General features: G+C 42.7%; 1 protein-coding gene across 1 annotated transcript in view; it reads right to left on the reverse strand.

Moving 5' to 3' along the window:
• palmdb (palmdelphin b) overlaps positions 1–13,295 on the reverse strand; it is a 39,782-nt gene that overhangs the window by 13,772 nt on the left and 12,715 nt on the right. Inside the window, exons 2-5 of the mRNA XM_046292480.1 lie at positions 9,966–10,017; positions 7,711–7,791; positions 6,104–6,234; positions 598–712 (exon numbers count right to left, since the gene is read on the reverse strand). Of these exons, the coding sequence (XP_046148436.1) occupies positions 598–712; positions 6,104–6,234; positions 7,711–7,791; positions 9,966–10,010 (372 nt within the window). The 5' untranslated portion in view covers positions 10,011–10,017. The remainder of the gene's footprint in view (positions 1–597; positions 713–6,103; positions 6,235–7,710; positions 7,792–9,965; positions 10,018–13,295) is intronic.

Raw genomic sequence — 13,295 nt, forward strand, 5'->3', positions numbered from 1 at the left:
CGACTGAAAGGATGATGTGAAAATCACAACAAGCCAGGTGAAAAAGGAGGGATGTTAGTAATTAGTGATGATTTCCAAACGTCTCGAGGTTTGTTTCCGCTTAGTGATTAGACACCATATCCAAGGAATCAGAAAACATGCAACGAGAACAGTGGCACCTTCTGCCCTCCATCAATATAATTGCCTTTCATTTGGCATCACCTTTTCCTGTGAAAGCAGACCTTTGCTAACCGCCGCACACCCACACAGTCATTTCACAGTAACCTCTTGGTGGAAGAAAACAACCACTTTAACACAAATCACTACCTGCATATTCAATTAATATCCTCCATTTCATTGGAACGAAGCCATGCCCCATAGATATAAAGAACATAGACACAGATTATTAGACATTATCCATCACCCCATTGCTGTTAGTGTAAGGCTGACGGTGAGAATGATCATCCAAATACACTGCAAACTCAAGGTTCAAGCATTAGGCTTAATACCCAGGAACCCTTGTTGTTCTCCCAAAGAACCAGAGTAATGGATATAAATACAAGTCCCACATTATAAGCACAAAGTAATGGCCTAATGTTAGTATTAGACGAGCAATACCTTGATGATGTCCTCTGCAGTCCTTTCCACCTCCTTCAGTCTCTTCAGAATCACTTCCTCGTTGGCTGAAATCTGCAGCTCCTGTGTTTCCAGAGCCTCTATTTCCGTCTCCATTCTGTAAAGTGGTTGCAAAACATAGAGCAGCTTAGCAGCTGCAATCAGCCCGGACAGACAGTAATCACTCAGCAAGCAGTGGTATTCATATGGAAATCGGAAAAACAAATTGACATTTGCATGGAAATGACCTTATCCATTGCAACCATAATCATTGGTAGTCGGTCACTTATAGCTTAGCATGTAAATTAGCATATGCAATGACTATGCTTGTTCTTTGATGGAGATAGATCAGTATGGGGCTTGGATGTCAATCAAAACAACCCTGAATATGTACCGTATTTGGCTCATATCAAATAGAAAAACATGACTATTTTACTTGCATCCAATATTTAAATATTTTACATTCAATCATACTCTCATTAAGGGGAAAATTGATAGGCTGTTTATGTGTTTTATTAAATGTGGTTGTTTTGGTCAGGGGTCAAAGTCTATTTCTGAAACCTCATCCGGATCCTTGATAGGTTGTTTTGTCCAGGTGATGAGGAGGATTTCTCTCTAGATTGGTTCGGCGCTTTTGCCTGCATCCCAAATGCCACCCTATTCCCTATATAGTGCACTACTTTTGAATAGTGCACTACTCTTGACCGGGACACGGTGGGCACGGGTGGGAACAGAGTGCCATTTAGGACATAGCTTTATCACACAACTCTGATACTGTCCAGTGAACAGAGCCCACAGACTGTGTGGTTTGAGTGCTGATTGGCTGAAAGCCATGGTATATCAGACAGTATACCATGGGTATGACCAAACATGTATTTTTTATGCTCTAATTACATTGGTAACACGTTTCTAATAGCAATAAGGCACCTCGGGGCTTTGTGAAATATGGCCAATATACCACAGATTTTTTTATTTTTTATTTCACCTTTATTTAACCAGGTAGGCTAGTTGAGAACAAGTTCTCATTTGCAACTGCGACCTGGCCAAGATAGGCGAATAATTACAATTTAGCAGATTAACACTGGAGTGATAAATGATCAGATGGTCATGTACAGGTAGAGATATTGGTGTGCAAAAGAGCAGAAAAGTAAATAAATAAAAACAGTATGGGGATGAGGTAGGTAAAAATGGGTGGGCTATTTGCCGATAGACTATGTACAGCTGCAGCGATCGGTTAGCTGCTCAGATAGCAGATGTTTGAAGTTGGTGAGGGAGATAAAAGTCTCCAACTTCAGCGATTTTTGCAATTCGTTCCAGTCACAGGCAGCAGAGAACTGTAACGAAAGGCGGCCAAATGAGGTGTTGGCTTTAGGGATGATCAGTGAGATACACCTGCTGGAGTGCGTGCTACGGATGGGTGTTGCCATCGTGACCAGTGAACTGAGATAAGGCGGAGCTTTACCTAGCATGGACTTGTAGATGACCTGGAGCCAGTGGGTCTGGCGACGAATATGTAGCGAGGGCCAGCCGACTAGAGCGTACAAGTCGCAGTGGTGGGTGGTATAAGGTGCTTTAGTGACAAAACGGATGGCACAGTGATAAACTGCATCCAGTTTGCTGAGTATAGTGTTGGAAGCAATTTTGTAGATGACATCGCCGAAGTCGAGGATCGGTAGGATAGTCAGTTTTACTAGGGTAAGTTTGGCGGCGTGAGCGAAGGAGGCTTTGTTGCGGAATAGAAAGCCGACTCTTGAATTGATTTTCAATTGGAGATGTTTGATATGAGTCTGGAAGGAGAGTTTACAGTCTAGCCAGACACCTAGGTACTTATAGATGTCCACATATTCAAGATTGGAACCATCCAGGGTGGTGATGCTGGTCAGGCGTGCGGGTGCAGGCAGCGAACGGTTGAAAAGCATGCATTTGATTTTACTAGCGTTTAAGAGCAGTTGGAGGCCACGGAAGGAGTGTTGTATGGCATTGAAGCGCGTTTGGAGGTTAGATAGCACAGTGTCCAAGGACGGGCCGGAAGTATATAGAATGGTGTCGTCTGCGTAGAGGTGGATCAGGGAATAAGGGCTGTATTACAGGCACTCCACATTGCATCGTGCTTAAGAACAGCCCTGAGCCATGGTATATTGGCCATATACCACACCCCCTCGGGCCTTATTGCTTAAATATATCTACATTGACTCTGAGGGAGTAATCCTCTCTAAGGGGGTTGTTTTAAGCAGGCGGGGCTATAAGAACAGTAGACAGGTTGTTACGTAACAATGGTTGGGGTGGGAAGACTGTCTGTACGACCGTTGGCTGACACACAAAGCCTCTCACAGGGGTTAAGCAGTGGGTTAAGGAGCGCCATCTCTGTATAATCCTTCCAATCGTTTCCCACTCATAGTAGCTCAGGCTAGAAAGTGAAAGCGTTTGAAAATATCATGTGTTGCCCTTTCACTTAGAAACGTATGCTCTTGACTCACTAACGTGTGAATGTGTGCACTGCACTCAGCCACACACAAGCAAACATGGATGAGGTCAGTTCAGTTTCGGTTCGGTTTAAAAAAAAAAAATTGCTGTTTTCGATTATCATTATTATTTTTTTTACATTAAATGCATTCTGAAATATAACATTGGAATTATTTTTGTAGCTTTTTAATTGAAATTCCAAAGCCAAATATTTAGAACATTCAATTGCCAAAACATTGAAAACACTACCATCACTCCTTAGCACTTACTTACCATAATTTATTTACATTACTTAAATAAAATATTTTTGTTGTGTATATTACTTATTTTTCATATAAGTACTTTATTATTTCATTTCTTCGCATCTCATCTCTTCTGAGGCAGTAGCAGCAAGACTACCAGACAACCATCTAACGCTTTCTCTGTGCTCCCCAACCAGCCAAGTTCCTATTGGCTAGCGAAAAGGTTAGCCCATGATCATTGGGTTGCCACAGCTGCCCATGCTGCAGAGCTTTCTGACAAAATCACTATTTTAGTAGTTCTTCAAAGTAGATAAGGCATTTTCAAGACTGCTTACAACTATCAAAAGCTACCTCACAAACTGTCTCTATCCCTCTTGCCGCTGTGTGGTGTACATTCCTCTCCCATGGCGTACATTTTGTGTGCGGGAAGCTGTTCAACCACACTAAACTGTTGATTCTTGTCACACCCTGATCTGTTTCACCTGTCTTCTGATTGTCTCCACACCCTCCAGGTGTCACTTATTATCCCCGGTGTATATATCCCTGTGTTTCCTGTCTCTCTGTGCCAGTTTGTCATGTATTCTTTTCAGTGCTTTTCCCATACTCCTGGTCCTACCGGTTTCCCATACTCCTGGTCCTACCGGTTTCCCATACTCCTGGTCCTACCGGTTTCCCGCGCTGGACAAAACAATTTGGGTGGACATCAATCGGGCTGTGCTGGACCGACCCATGTGGATGGCCTTCTTCCTCATCCCGATCTTTGTTCTGAGGCATATGGTCTTCAATACAACTCAGAAGATGATCTAGTCCCAGATGGCTGAGACAGACACGGAGCCCAAACAGACTTAAAGAACTAAATGAACTTCTGCTTCTGTCTGTACAATTTAAGTATAGTTTGACCAATGATTGCCAAGAGGACATCATCATGAATCTTGTGGGTGGGAGTAATTCTGTTAGTGTCTCACATTTATTTTACAAGTGTTATGATGACGCGAAACAGTACATGGAAATTCACTACGTGTGAGAATTGTTGTCTTGGTGGAACACTCTGATGTGAAGGTGCATTGCAGGAGCTGTGAGACGGCAATCGAAACACCGGAAAGACAAAGACTGTATCTAAAAATATATATATTTGCCTTTGGAAGAGCAAATAAAGAATATGTTGCAGGAACCTGAGATTGTAAACGATCGAAAGCATAGATTTGATAGTTAAAGAGAACCAATCTTCTATAGATAATATATATGTATATATATATATATATGATGGGAAGATGTATAAGGAACTGTCGCCTCTAAATTCTCACGATAATCTGTCCCTTCAGTTGTGAGTTCCAATTTTTAAATCCTCGTCTTTTTTAGCATTTGACCACATCTTCGTACTGTCAATGAGCTTCTTGTACATCTGAGAACAAACACGTCCTTCTCTGCGGTTTATGGTTTGGGCCCCAAAAGCCACACATGAACACGTGCTTGAAACATTTTGTAGCTGAATGTATTACTTTGCAAGATCAAGGTGTCAAATGGAAAAATCCTGAAGGTGAAATTGTGACTAACAAAATCTTTCCTTGAATTTTAGTCAGTTACACAGCTGCCAGACCTCTTCTTCAAAACTTTAAACAGTTTGATGGGGAATTTGGCTGCTCTTTTTGTCTCCATAAAGGTAGTGTAATAGCAAAGGGAAGAGGGCATATCCTTTTGAGGAAAACTGTCAACTCAGAAATCAGCCTTAGAGTAATTTATTTATAGATTTAGCAACATAGTCTGGGAAAGGAATTTAAGGCCCCAGTATTTTATCTCAGCTTGAACATTTTGCATAATAGTGGGACCTATCCCAGATTATATGCACAATGTGCTATTGCGGTTTGCCAGTTTATGGTTAAACAGAGAAAATCATGAGATGTCATGGTATATAGGTTGATCAACTCAACATCTAGATGACATGCTTTTGAATATAAAGACATCATAAAACGTCTCACTTATACCACATTCAATCACCCAAAGAACATTTTGGAAGGCACACAAATGGTACACGTGGCTCCTCTACACTCTTAGAAAAAAAGGTGCTATCTATAACCTATAAAGGTTATTTGGCTGTCCCCATAGAAGAACCCTTTGAATAACCCCTTTGGATTCCAGACGGTTTTACATGGAACCCAAAAGACTTCTACCTGGAACCAAAAAGTGTTCTACCTGGAACCAAAAAGGGTTCTACCTGGAACCGAAAAAGGTTCTACCTGGAACCGAAAAGGGTTCTCCTATGGTGACAGCCGAAGAACCCTTTTTTCCTAGAGTGTGCTATAGTCTTCCACTACTTTAAGGAATCAGATTGTTACCTAACTTATTGTTTAAAACTCGCTAAGAGGTTTTACACGTATTAATAGGTAGAATATTTTCCTATTAAAAACACCCTACAGCGTGCCACAGTTCATTCTTGATGCAATGTTTCACGTGCTTGACATGATTTCTCTCTATGGAATTTCTCTCAAGTAATTAAACCGATGTCAGTCAATTAGTTGTTTAATAACTGAAAAAAAGCAAGACATTTTGGTTAATCACAGCACTAACACGCACGCATGCCCGCACGCACGCACGCACGCACACCCACCCACACACACACACACACACACACACACACACACACACACACACACACACACACACACACACACACACACACACACACACACACACACACACACACACACACACACACACACACACACACACACACACACACACACACACACACACACACACACACACACACACACACACCTCACCATTCATCCCATTCTAAGATGTACCTGTCAATGTTACTCTGCAGTAATAGGGTTTGCTCCTGGTCGCCCTGGGCCTGTAGTTTGGTGGCCTCCTGGTCCTCCTCACTCTGAGGGCTTAGCCCATCCATCAGCCATTGCTCTCGAAGGGCTTTTTTCTATTTGGGGAAACCATCAATAGACTATGTTACACCATGAACTATAGTGTTGTAACTCAACAACTGTTGTGTGTGTGTCCCCAATGACTTCGTAGATATTGAAATTCCATTCCATCCTTTTTGACTTCAGATTAAATATAATTTTTACGTACGTATTCAGACCCTTTACTGAGTACTTTGTTGAAGCGCCTTTGGCAGTGATTGCAGCCTCAAGTCCTCTTGGGTATGACGCTACAAGTTTGGCACACTTGTATTTGGGGAGTTTCTCCCATTCTTCTCTGCAAATACTCTCAAGCTCTGTCAGGTTGGATGGGAAATGTTGCTCCACAGGTCTTTTTAGGTCTCTCCAGAAATGCCTGTGTGCTTAGTGTCATTGTCCTGTTGGAAGATGAACCTTCACCCCAGTCTGAGGTCCTGAGTGCTCTGGAGCAGGTTTTCATCAAGTATCTCTCTGTACTTTGCTCCTTTCATCTTTCCATCGATCCTGACTAGTCGGCCAGTCCAGGCCGCTGAAAAACATCCCCACATCATGATGCTGCCACCACCATGCTTCACCGTAGGGATGGTGCCAGGATTCCTCCAGACGTGGCACTTGGCATTCAGGCCAAAGAGTTCATTCAGGCCAGAGAATCTTCATGGTCTGAGAGTCATTTGGGTGTCTGTTGGCAAACTCTAAGCGGGCTGTCATGTGCCTTTTACTGAGGTGTGGCTTCTGTCTGGCTACTCTACCATAAAGGACTGATTGGTGGAGTGCTGCAGAGATGGTTGTCCTTCTGGAAGGTTCTCCCATTTCCACAGAGGAACTCTGGAGCTCTGTCAGAGTGACCATCGGGTTCTTGGTCACCTCCCTGAAAAGGCCCTCCTCCCCTGATTGTTCAGTTTGGCTGGGCAGCTACCTCTAGGAAGAGTCTTGGTGGTTCCAAACTTTTTCCATTTAAGAATGATGGAGGCCATTACGTTCTTGGGGACCTTCAATGCTGCAAAACATTTTTGGGACCCTTCTCCAGATCTGTGCCTCGACACAATCCTGTCTTGGAGCTCTGCAGAAAATTCCTTTGACCTCATGGCTTGGTTTTTGCTCTGACATGCACTGTCAACTGTGGAACCTTATATAGACAGGTGTGTGCCATTCCAAATCATGTCCAATCAATTGAATTTACCACAGGTGGACTCGAATCCAGTTTCTAGAAACACCTCAATGATTATCAATGGAAACAGGATGCACCTGAACTCAATTGTGAGTCTCATAGCAAAGGGTCTGAATACTTATCTAAATAAGGTATTTATGTTTATTGTTTTTAACACATTTGCCAAAATTTCTAAAAACCTGTTTTCACTTTGTCATTATGGGGTATTGTGTGTATATTGATGTGGAAAATTTAGAATAAGGCTGTAACTTAACAAAATGTGGAAAAAGTCAAGGGGTCTGAATACTTTCCGAGTGCACTGTAAATTATAGTTTGTACTAAAACGTACCTTCAAACATTGGAGTTTTAATTTTTCCTCCTCAATTTGTCTCCTTTTTTTTGCGATGTCGTCCTGGACTCTTCTTTTCTCCTGTGAAGACATTCAAGCATGGCTTTGTCAATGGAGAGATTTCACATGTTTTTGTCGTTTCATAGATTGAAACTAATCTACAGCTAGTCATGGCTATTCCAGCCAATAGGAATGCCCCATCTCCCCACTGTGTCCAATCAAGCAGGGAGGTGCCTGTGACATCATAGCAAGTCAGATACAACCTGTCCACAGTGTCCATCTGCTCAATATAACAGTTTAGCAGTTTCTCTCTATAACTACACTTTGGGTTGGTTTCCAAGACACAGATTAAGCCTAGTCCTGCACTTAAACACTATTTCAATTGCTCTGTCTAGGAAATTGGCCCTATGCGTATAGGCCTACCCTGTATGGTTGGATTATTAGGTTGACCCAACTGCTGGGTACAGGCTTTGGGTCACTTCGTTGCGATCTATTCTTTAAAAAGAGCAGGGTTGGGTTGTTGATGCTGGGTTATTGGTGCTGGTTTATTGAGATCAGAAGACTGGCGGTGTAGCTTAGTAGGAGCGTTGCTTTGAGAGAGTTATGCTTAGCCACCCGTGAAATGTCATTGCTGTTCATTTGTTCTGTTGTATAGTTTTCACATGTTAAGGGTGAACATTGACATTATTGTAGCTTCAATGAGGCTTACAGAAGTGTATTAGTTCCCTAAAAGCCTATGCAAATCCCATTGTTGGGATGGATACCACCTTTTCATAATAATATTAATATTCTAGAAGATTGTGCAGAATACCCCCAAAAACACATGTCATTTGCAGTATGTAAACTTAACATGACAAACAGGAATGGAATTTACTCTCACGGGTGGCCAATAAGATCTATCTGAACTCCACACCTGTCATGACTTCCGCCGAAGTCGGCTGCTCTCCTTGTTCGGGCGGCGTTTGGCAATCGACGTCACCGGCTTTCTAGCCATCGCCGCTCCATTTTTCATGTGTCCATTTGTTTTGTCTTGTTCCATACACACCTGGTTTTCATTCCCCAATCAATCTACATGTATTTAGTCCTCTGTTCCCCATCATGTCTTTGTGTGTAATTGTTCATTGTTAATGGTGTATGTTCACGCGCAATACTTTTATAGTTTATGTTCCGTGTTTTTGGGCACTTGCGTAATTGTTTGTGCTTATTGTTGAACGGAGTAAAAGTGCGCCTGTTTACTCTACTCTGCTCTCCTGCACCTGACTTCGCCTCCCTTACACAGCCATAACAACACCCCTAATAAGCCAGGTCTCCTGAAAATAACCCAAGGATTACATTAAAATAGACCCAGCTGCTATGTGAACCAAGCATGAAACAAAAAAATACCCAACTGATTGTTTAAATTGTTAAACCGATGTTTACTTAATCCCCAAAACCCAACATATTGGGTTATTAAGGAACTCCAACTAGCTCGGTCAAAATAACCCACCTTGTGTTCTGTCCAATATTCATCCAACGCTGTGTTACCAAAGAACCCAAATTGGGTTGTTTTTAACCCACCATTTTTGTGTGTGTGTAGAACCACACAATACTTCATACATTAGATCAGAAGATGTAATGCTTATTTTCTAATGGTTGTTAGCATTACCAAAGAGAAATAATGCCTGTCTGTCTTCATTTTTGTGGAAAAGTTATAACTGCATAGACATATCTGTCATGTAAAGTGTGGTGGTCAGACATATTGTTGTCTATTAATAGTCCCATGTTTGATCCTTGTATTACTAAGCCCCAGGGAGAATGGATATCCCAGATGAAGTCTAGTCCACTGACAGCTAGCTCTGTGGATGCACAGCTAGAGCGAAGCAAGTTTACTGAAATCAGGGAAGCGTGAAGACAGCCAGACAGGAAAATCAGACGAGGAAAGAGATCAGGTCTATAGATCTCTTAGACTACATACTGAACTGAAGTGATGAGCTCACTCTCACTTCCTGACGCTAAAGTGTTTGACCTTCATTTCTAAAACAAGATATCCTGATGATTTCCAAGCTCTCTTTCACAGCTACTAGATACCGTTGCCGTCCATTCTCATTTGCAGAATCATCACAACACAAATAGCTTCATAAATGCCTCTGACCTATTTAAATGTGTAGCTTTCAGAAACACCACTCTTTCTTTCACGTGAATAGCAAAAAAAAGGATCAAATGTCTGTTGTCTCTGTGTAATGGAACAATAAAGATGTATTGTTTTGTAGCTTTACCGTTATGGCCTGGAGCCGCTCCTTCAACAGGTCGGCCTCCTCCATACTGACCCTGAAACACAGAGAGGAGCGAGAGCGTTACCCGGAAGTGTATATGAGAGTGTGAGAGAAATATAATTTGTGAGAGCGCATGTGTGTGCATGTGTCTGTGTGTATGTATTGTTGAGAGAGAGGGGGGGGGCATAAAGAGAGGGGAGGGGGCATAAACAAAGAGAAAGACAGAGAGAGTTAGTAGGCTTGGCCTGGCAGGGTCTGTGACAGAGACAGGAGGCAGTGATGTGATGGTGACAGCAGGCTGGAGAGAACAGGACAGAGTTGGCCTGGAAGCATGTGACAGGAGTGTATCTGCTTGGGCCTGGGTCTGGGGAGGAAGGGAGGGAGTATGTGTGAGGCAGCCTGTGAAGGAGGGTGTGTGTCACCAGGAAGGGTTCGAGGGCTAAGCCCAAACCAAGGCCAACTGGGATAACAGGCATGTCTCTGTGACACGTCACATGGCAGAGTTATCCAGGCGAGGGGTTGGTTTATAAAGGGATGGGGCAGGCAGTTAGGCAGACACACTTGCCTCTCTGGGCTGTGTATGGAATCTGACATAGCGTTACTAGATTGTTTACATGCACCGTGATGTGATCACAGTAAATAACTGCAGATTAAGAGGACATGGCACCCACCATGCAAACAGAGAGAGGAATTGACAGGTTGTACTATGACCTATGAGGATTTTAACTTGACCCCAAGGCTGATGTGCTGTTATCTAGTAAACGAAAGGGGGAAAATATAGCTTTAGTCCATGTGACACTTCAATCTGAATTGAAGTTCGATTGATGATAATAACTTGTAAAGTCAGTATGTTGTGCCGAGACGTGACATCATTGTATGATCAACTATAGCAAGATCCCAGAGTTTTTCTTCACCATGTTACCTGACCAGGAAAAACTTGAGTCATATTTGGTAACCGTTTTATAAAAGCAATACGGCACCTCTGGGTTTAGTCCTAAGGACTAGGCTTAATCTGTGTCTGGGAAACCGGCCCATAGGGTGTTTAAAGAGATAAACTGCTAAAAAGTGTCATATTGAGCAGCTGTTTCCAGGCACATCTCTTTGCGTCATGTACTATAGCCCCTCCTACCTTATTGCTAAAGTATCCCCCTCAAGATAAAGTGAGCTGTGAGCTCTACCTGCATGCTGTCTATCGTGAGTCAGCTCAGCTCTGGGTTCATCACATGTGATTTAAGGTTGATCTGTTACTAATTGTGCGGAGTCAGCTCACTCTGTTCCCTCTTCAAATAAACACATCAGGAGGGAGGATATATCTTTCCGCAAGCAGGTCAGGGCAGGACTCCAAGGTTAGGGGGCATTCAAATAATATCCCCGAGCTATGGACCCAGCCAGGATCAGATAGCATGGCTGCCTGACAATATGCCCCATGGAAAGGCAGGGCAGCAGCCTCCAATGACATTGAGTTCCAAACAAACAAGGACAGAATAATAAAATATACTAGAAATACATTAATTGACATCCCCAAAGGGAAGGGATGTTAAAACAATCGTTTAGTGTCCTTGAAGAGATTTAAATAGAATCAACACTGAGTGACTTTCTCACAGGCCAAACATAGCTATTTTATTTCCAGCCATTACTACTGTATAAGAAAAGGAGAGCACATATAGTTATTGTTGTATTATACCTACTGTTGCATCATTTGGTAACAATAGACAATGTTCAATATGACTGTCATAACAAACTGTGCAGAAATTAGAGCTGAACTGGACTGGTTTAGTCTCATGTACACAGAGGAACTGCAAATAGTGTCCCGGTATTCAAAAGGCACATTAGTAGCAAGCTCCCTCTGAAACCACAGAAACTTAAGATAGGAATGACGGGTGCTGAGAGTCGTGTTGAAACCGGGAATATATGATGTGTGATTTATAAGGTGTGTGGAGGCCTTGGCTTAATTTCTATCTCTGTCTGAAGACAGATGGCTAGATGGCCAAGTATCTGGCCAGATATTCTCACAGGCTGAAGGACAGATTTCCTCTCCCACATGTCTATGGCAGGGCTCCATTCATTTAAAACCATTCATCTATCTATCTATCTATCTATCTATCTATCTATCTATCTATCTATCTATCTATCTATCTATCTATCTATCTATCTATCTATCTATCTATCTACAGCGCATTTTGTAATTATTTTTTTAACATTATAGCCTTGTGCAAAATGGATAAGAATAAAAAAATCCTCTTCAGTCTACACACAATACCCCATACTGACAAAACCACTTTAAAAAAAATGTGGCTAATTTATAGAAAGTAAAAACTAAAATATCACATTTACATAAGTATTCAGACCCTTTACACAGTACTTTGCTGAAGCACCCTTGGCAACGATTACAGCCTCGAGTCTTCTTGAGTATGACGCTACAAGTTTGGCACACCTGTATTTGGGGAGTTTCTCCCATTCTTCTCTGCAGATCCTCTCAAGCTCTGACAGGTTAGATTGGGAGCGTTGCTGCACAGTTATTTTCAGGTCTCTCTAGAGATGTTCGATCGGGTTCAAATCTGGGCTCTTGCTGGGCCACTCAAGGACATTCAGAGACTTGTCCCAAAGCCACTCCTGCATTGTCTTTGCTGTATGCATATTGTCTTTGTTCTGTTGGAAGATGAACCTTCGCCCCAGTCAGAGGTCCTGAGTGCTCTGGAGCAGGTTTTCATCATGGATCTCTCTGTACTTTTCTCCGTTCATCTTTGCTTCGATCCTGACTAGTCTCCCAGTCCCTGCCGCTAAAAAAACATCCCCACAGCATGATGCTGCCACCACCATGCTTCACCGTAGGGATGGTGCCAGGTTTTCTTCAGATGTGACGCTTGGCAATCAGAACAAAGTGTTCAATCTTGGTTTCATCAGACCAGAGAATCTTGGTTCTGATGGTCTGAGAGTCTTTAGGTGCCTTTTGGATGTAATGGTCTTTTAACAGAGGCTTCCGTCTGGCCACTCTACCATAAAGGCCTGATTGGTGGAGTGCTGCAGAGATGGTTGTCCTTCTGGAAGGTTCTCCCATCTCCACAGAGGAACTCTGGAGCTCTGTCAGAGTGACCATCGGGTTATTGGTCACCTCTCTGAACAAGGCCCTTCTCCCCTGATTGCTCAGTTTGACTGGGCAGCCAGCTCTAGGAAGTCTTGGTGGTTCCAAACTTCTTCTATTTAAGAATGATGGAGGCCACTGTGTCCTTGGAGACCTTTAATTCTGCAGAAATGTTTTGGTACACTTCTTCAGATCTGTTCCTTGACACAATCCTGTCTCGGAGCTCTATGGACAACCCCATGGCTTGGCTT

This window comes from Oncorhynchus gorbuscha, linkage group LG12 (genome assembly GCF_021184085.1).
Source record: "Oncorhynchus gorbuscha isolate QuinsamMale2020 ecotype Even-year linkage group LG12, OgorEven_v1.0, whole genome shotgun sequence".
Classification (NCBI taxonomy): Eukaryota; Metazoa; Chordata; class Actinopteri; order Salmoniformes; family Salmonidae; genus Oncorhynchus; species Oncorhynchus gorbuscha.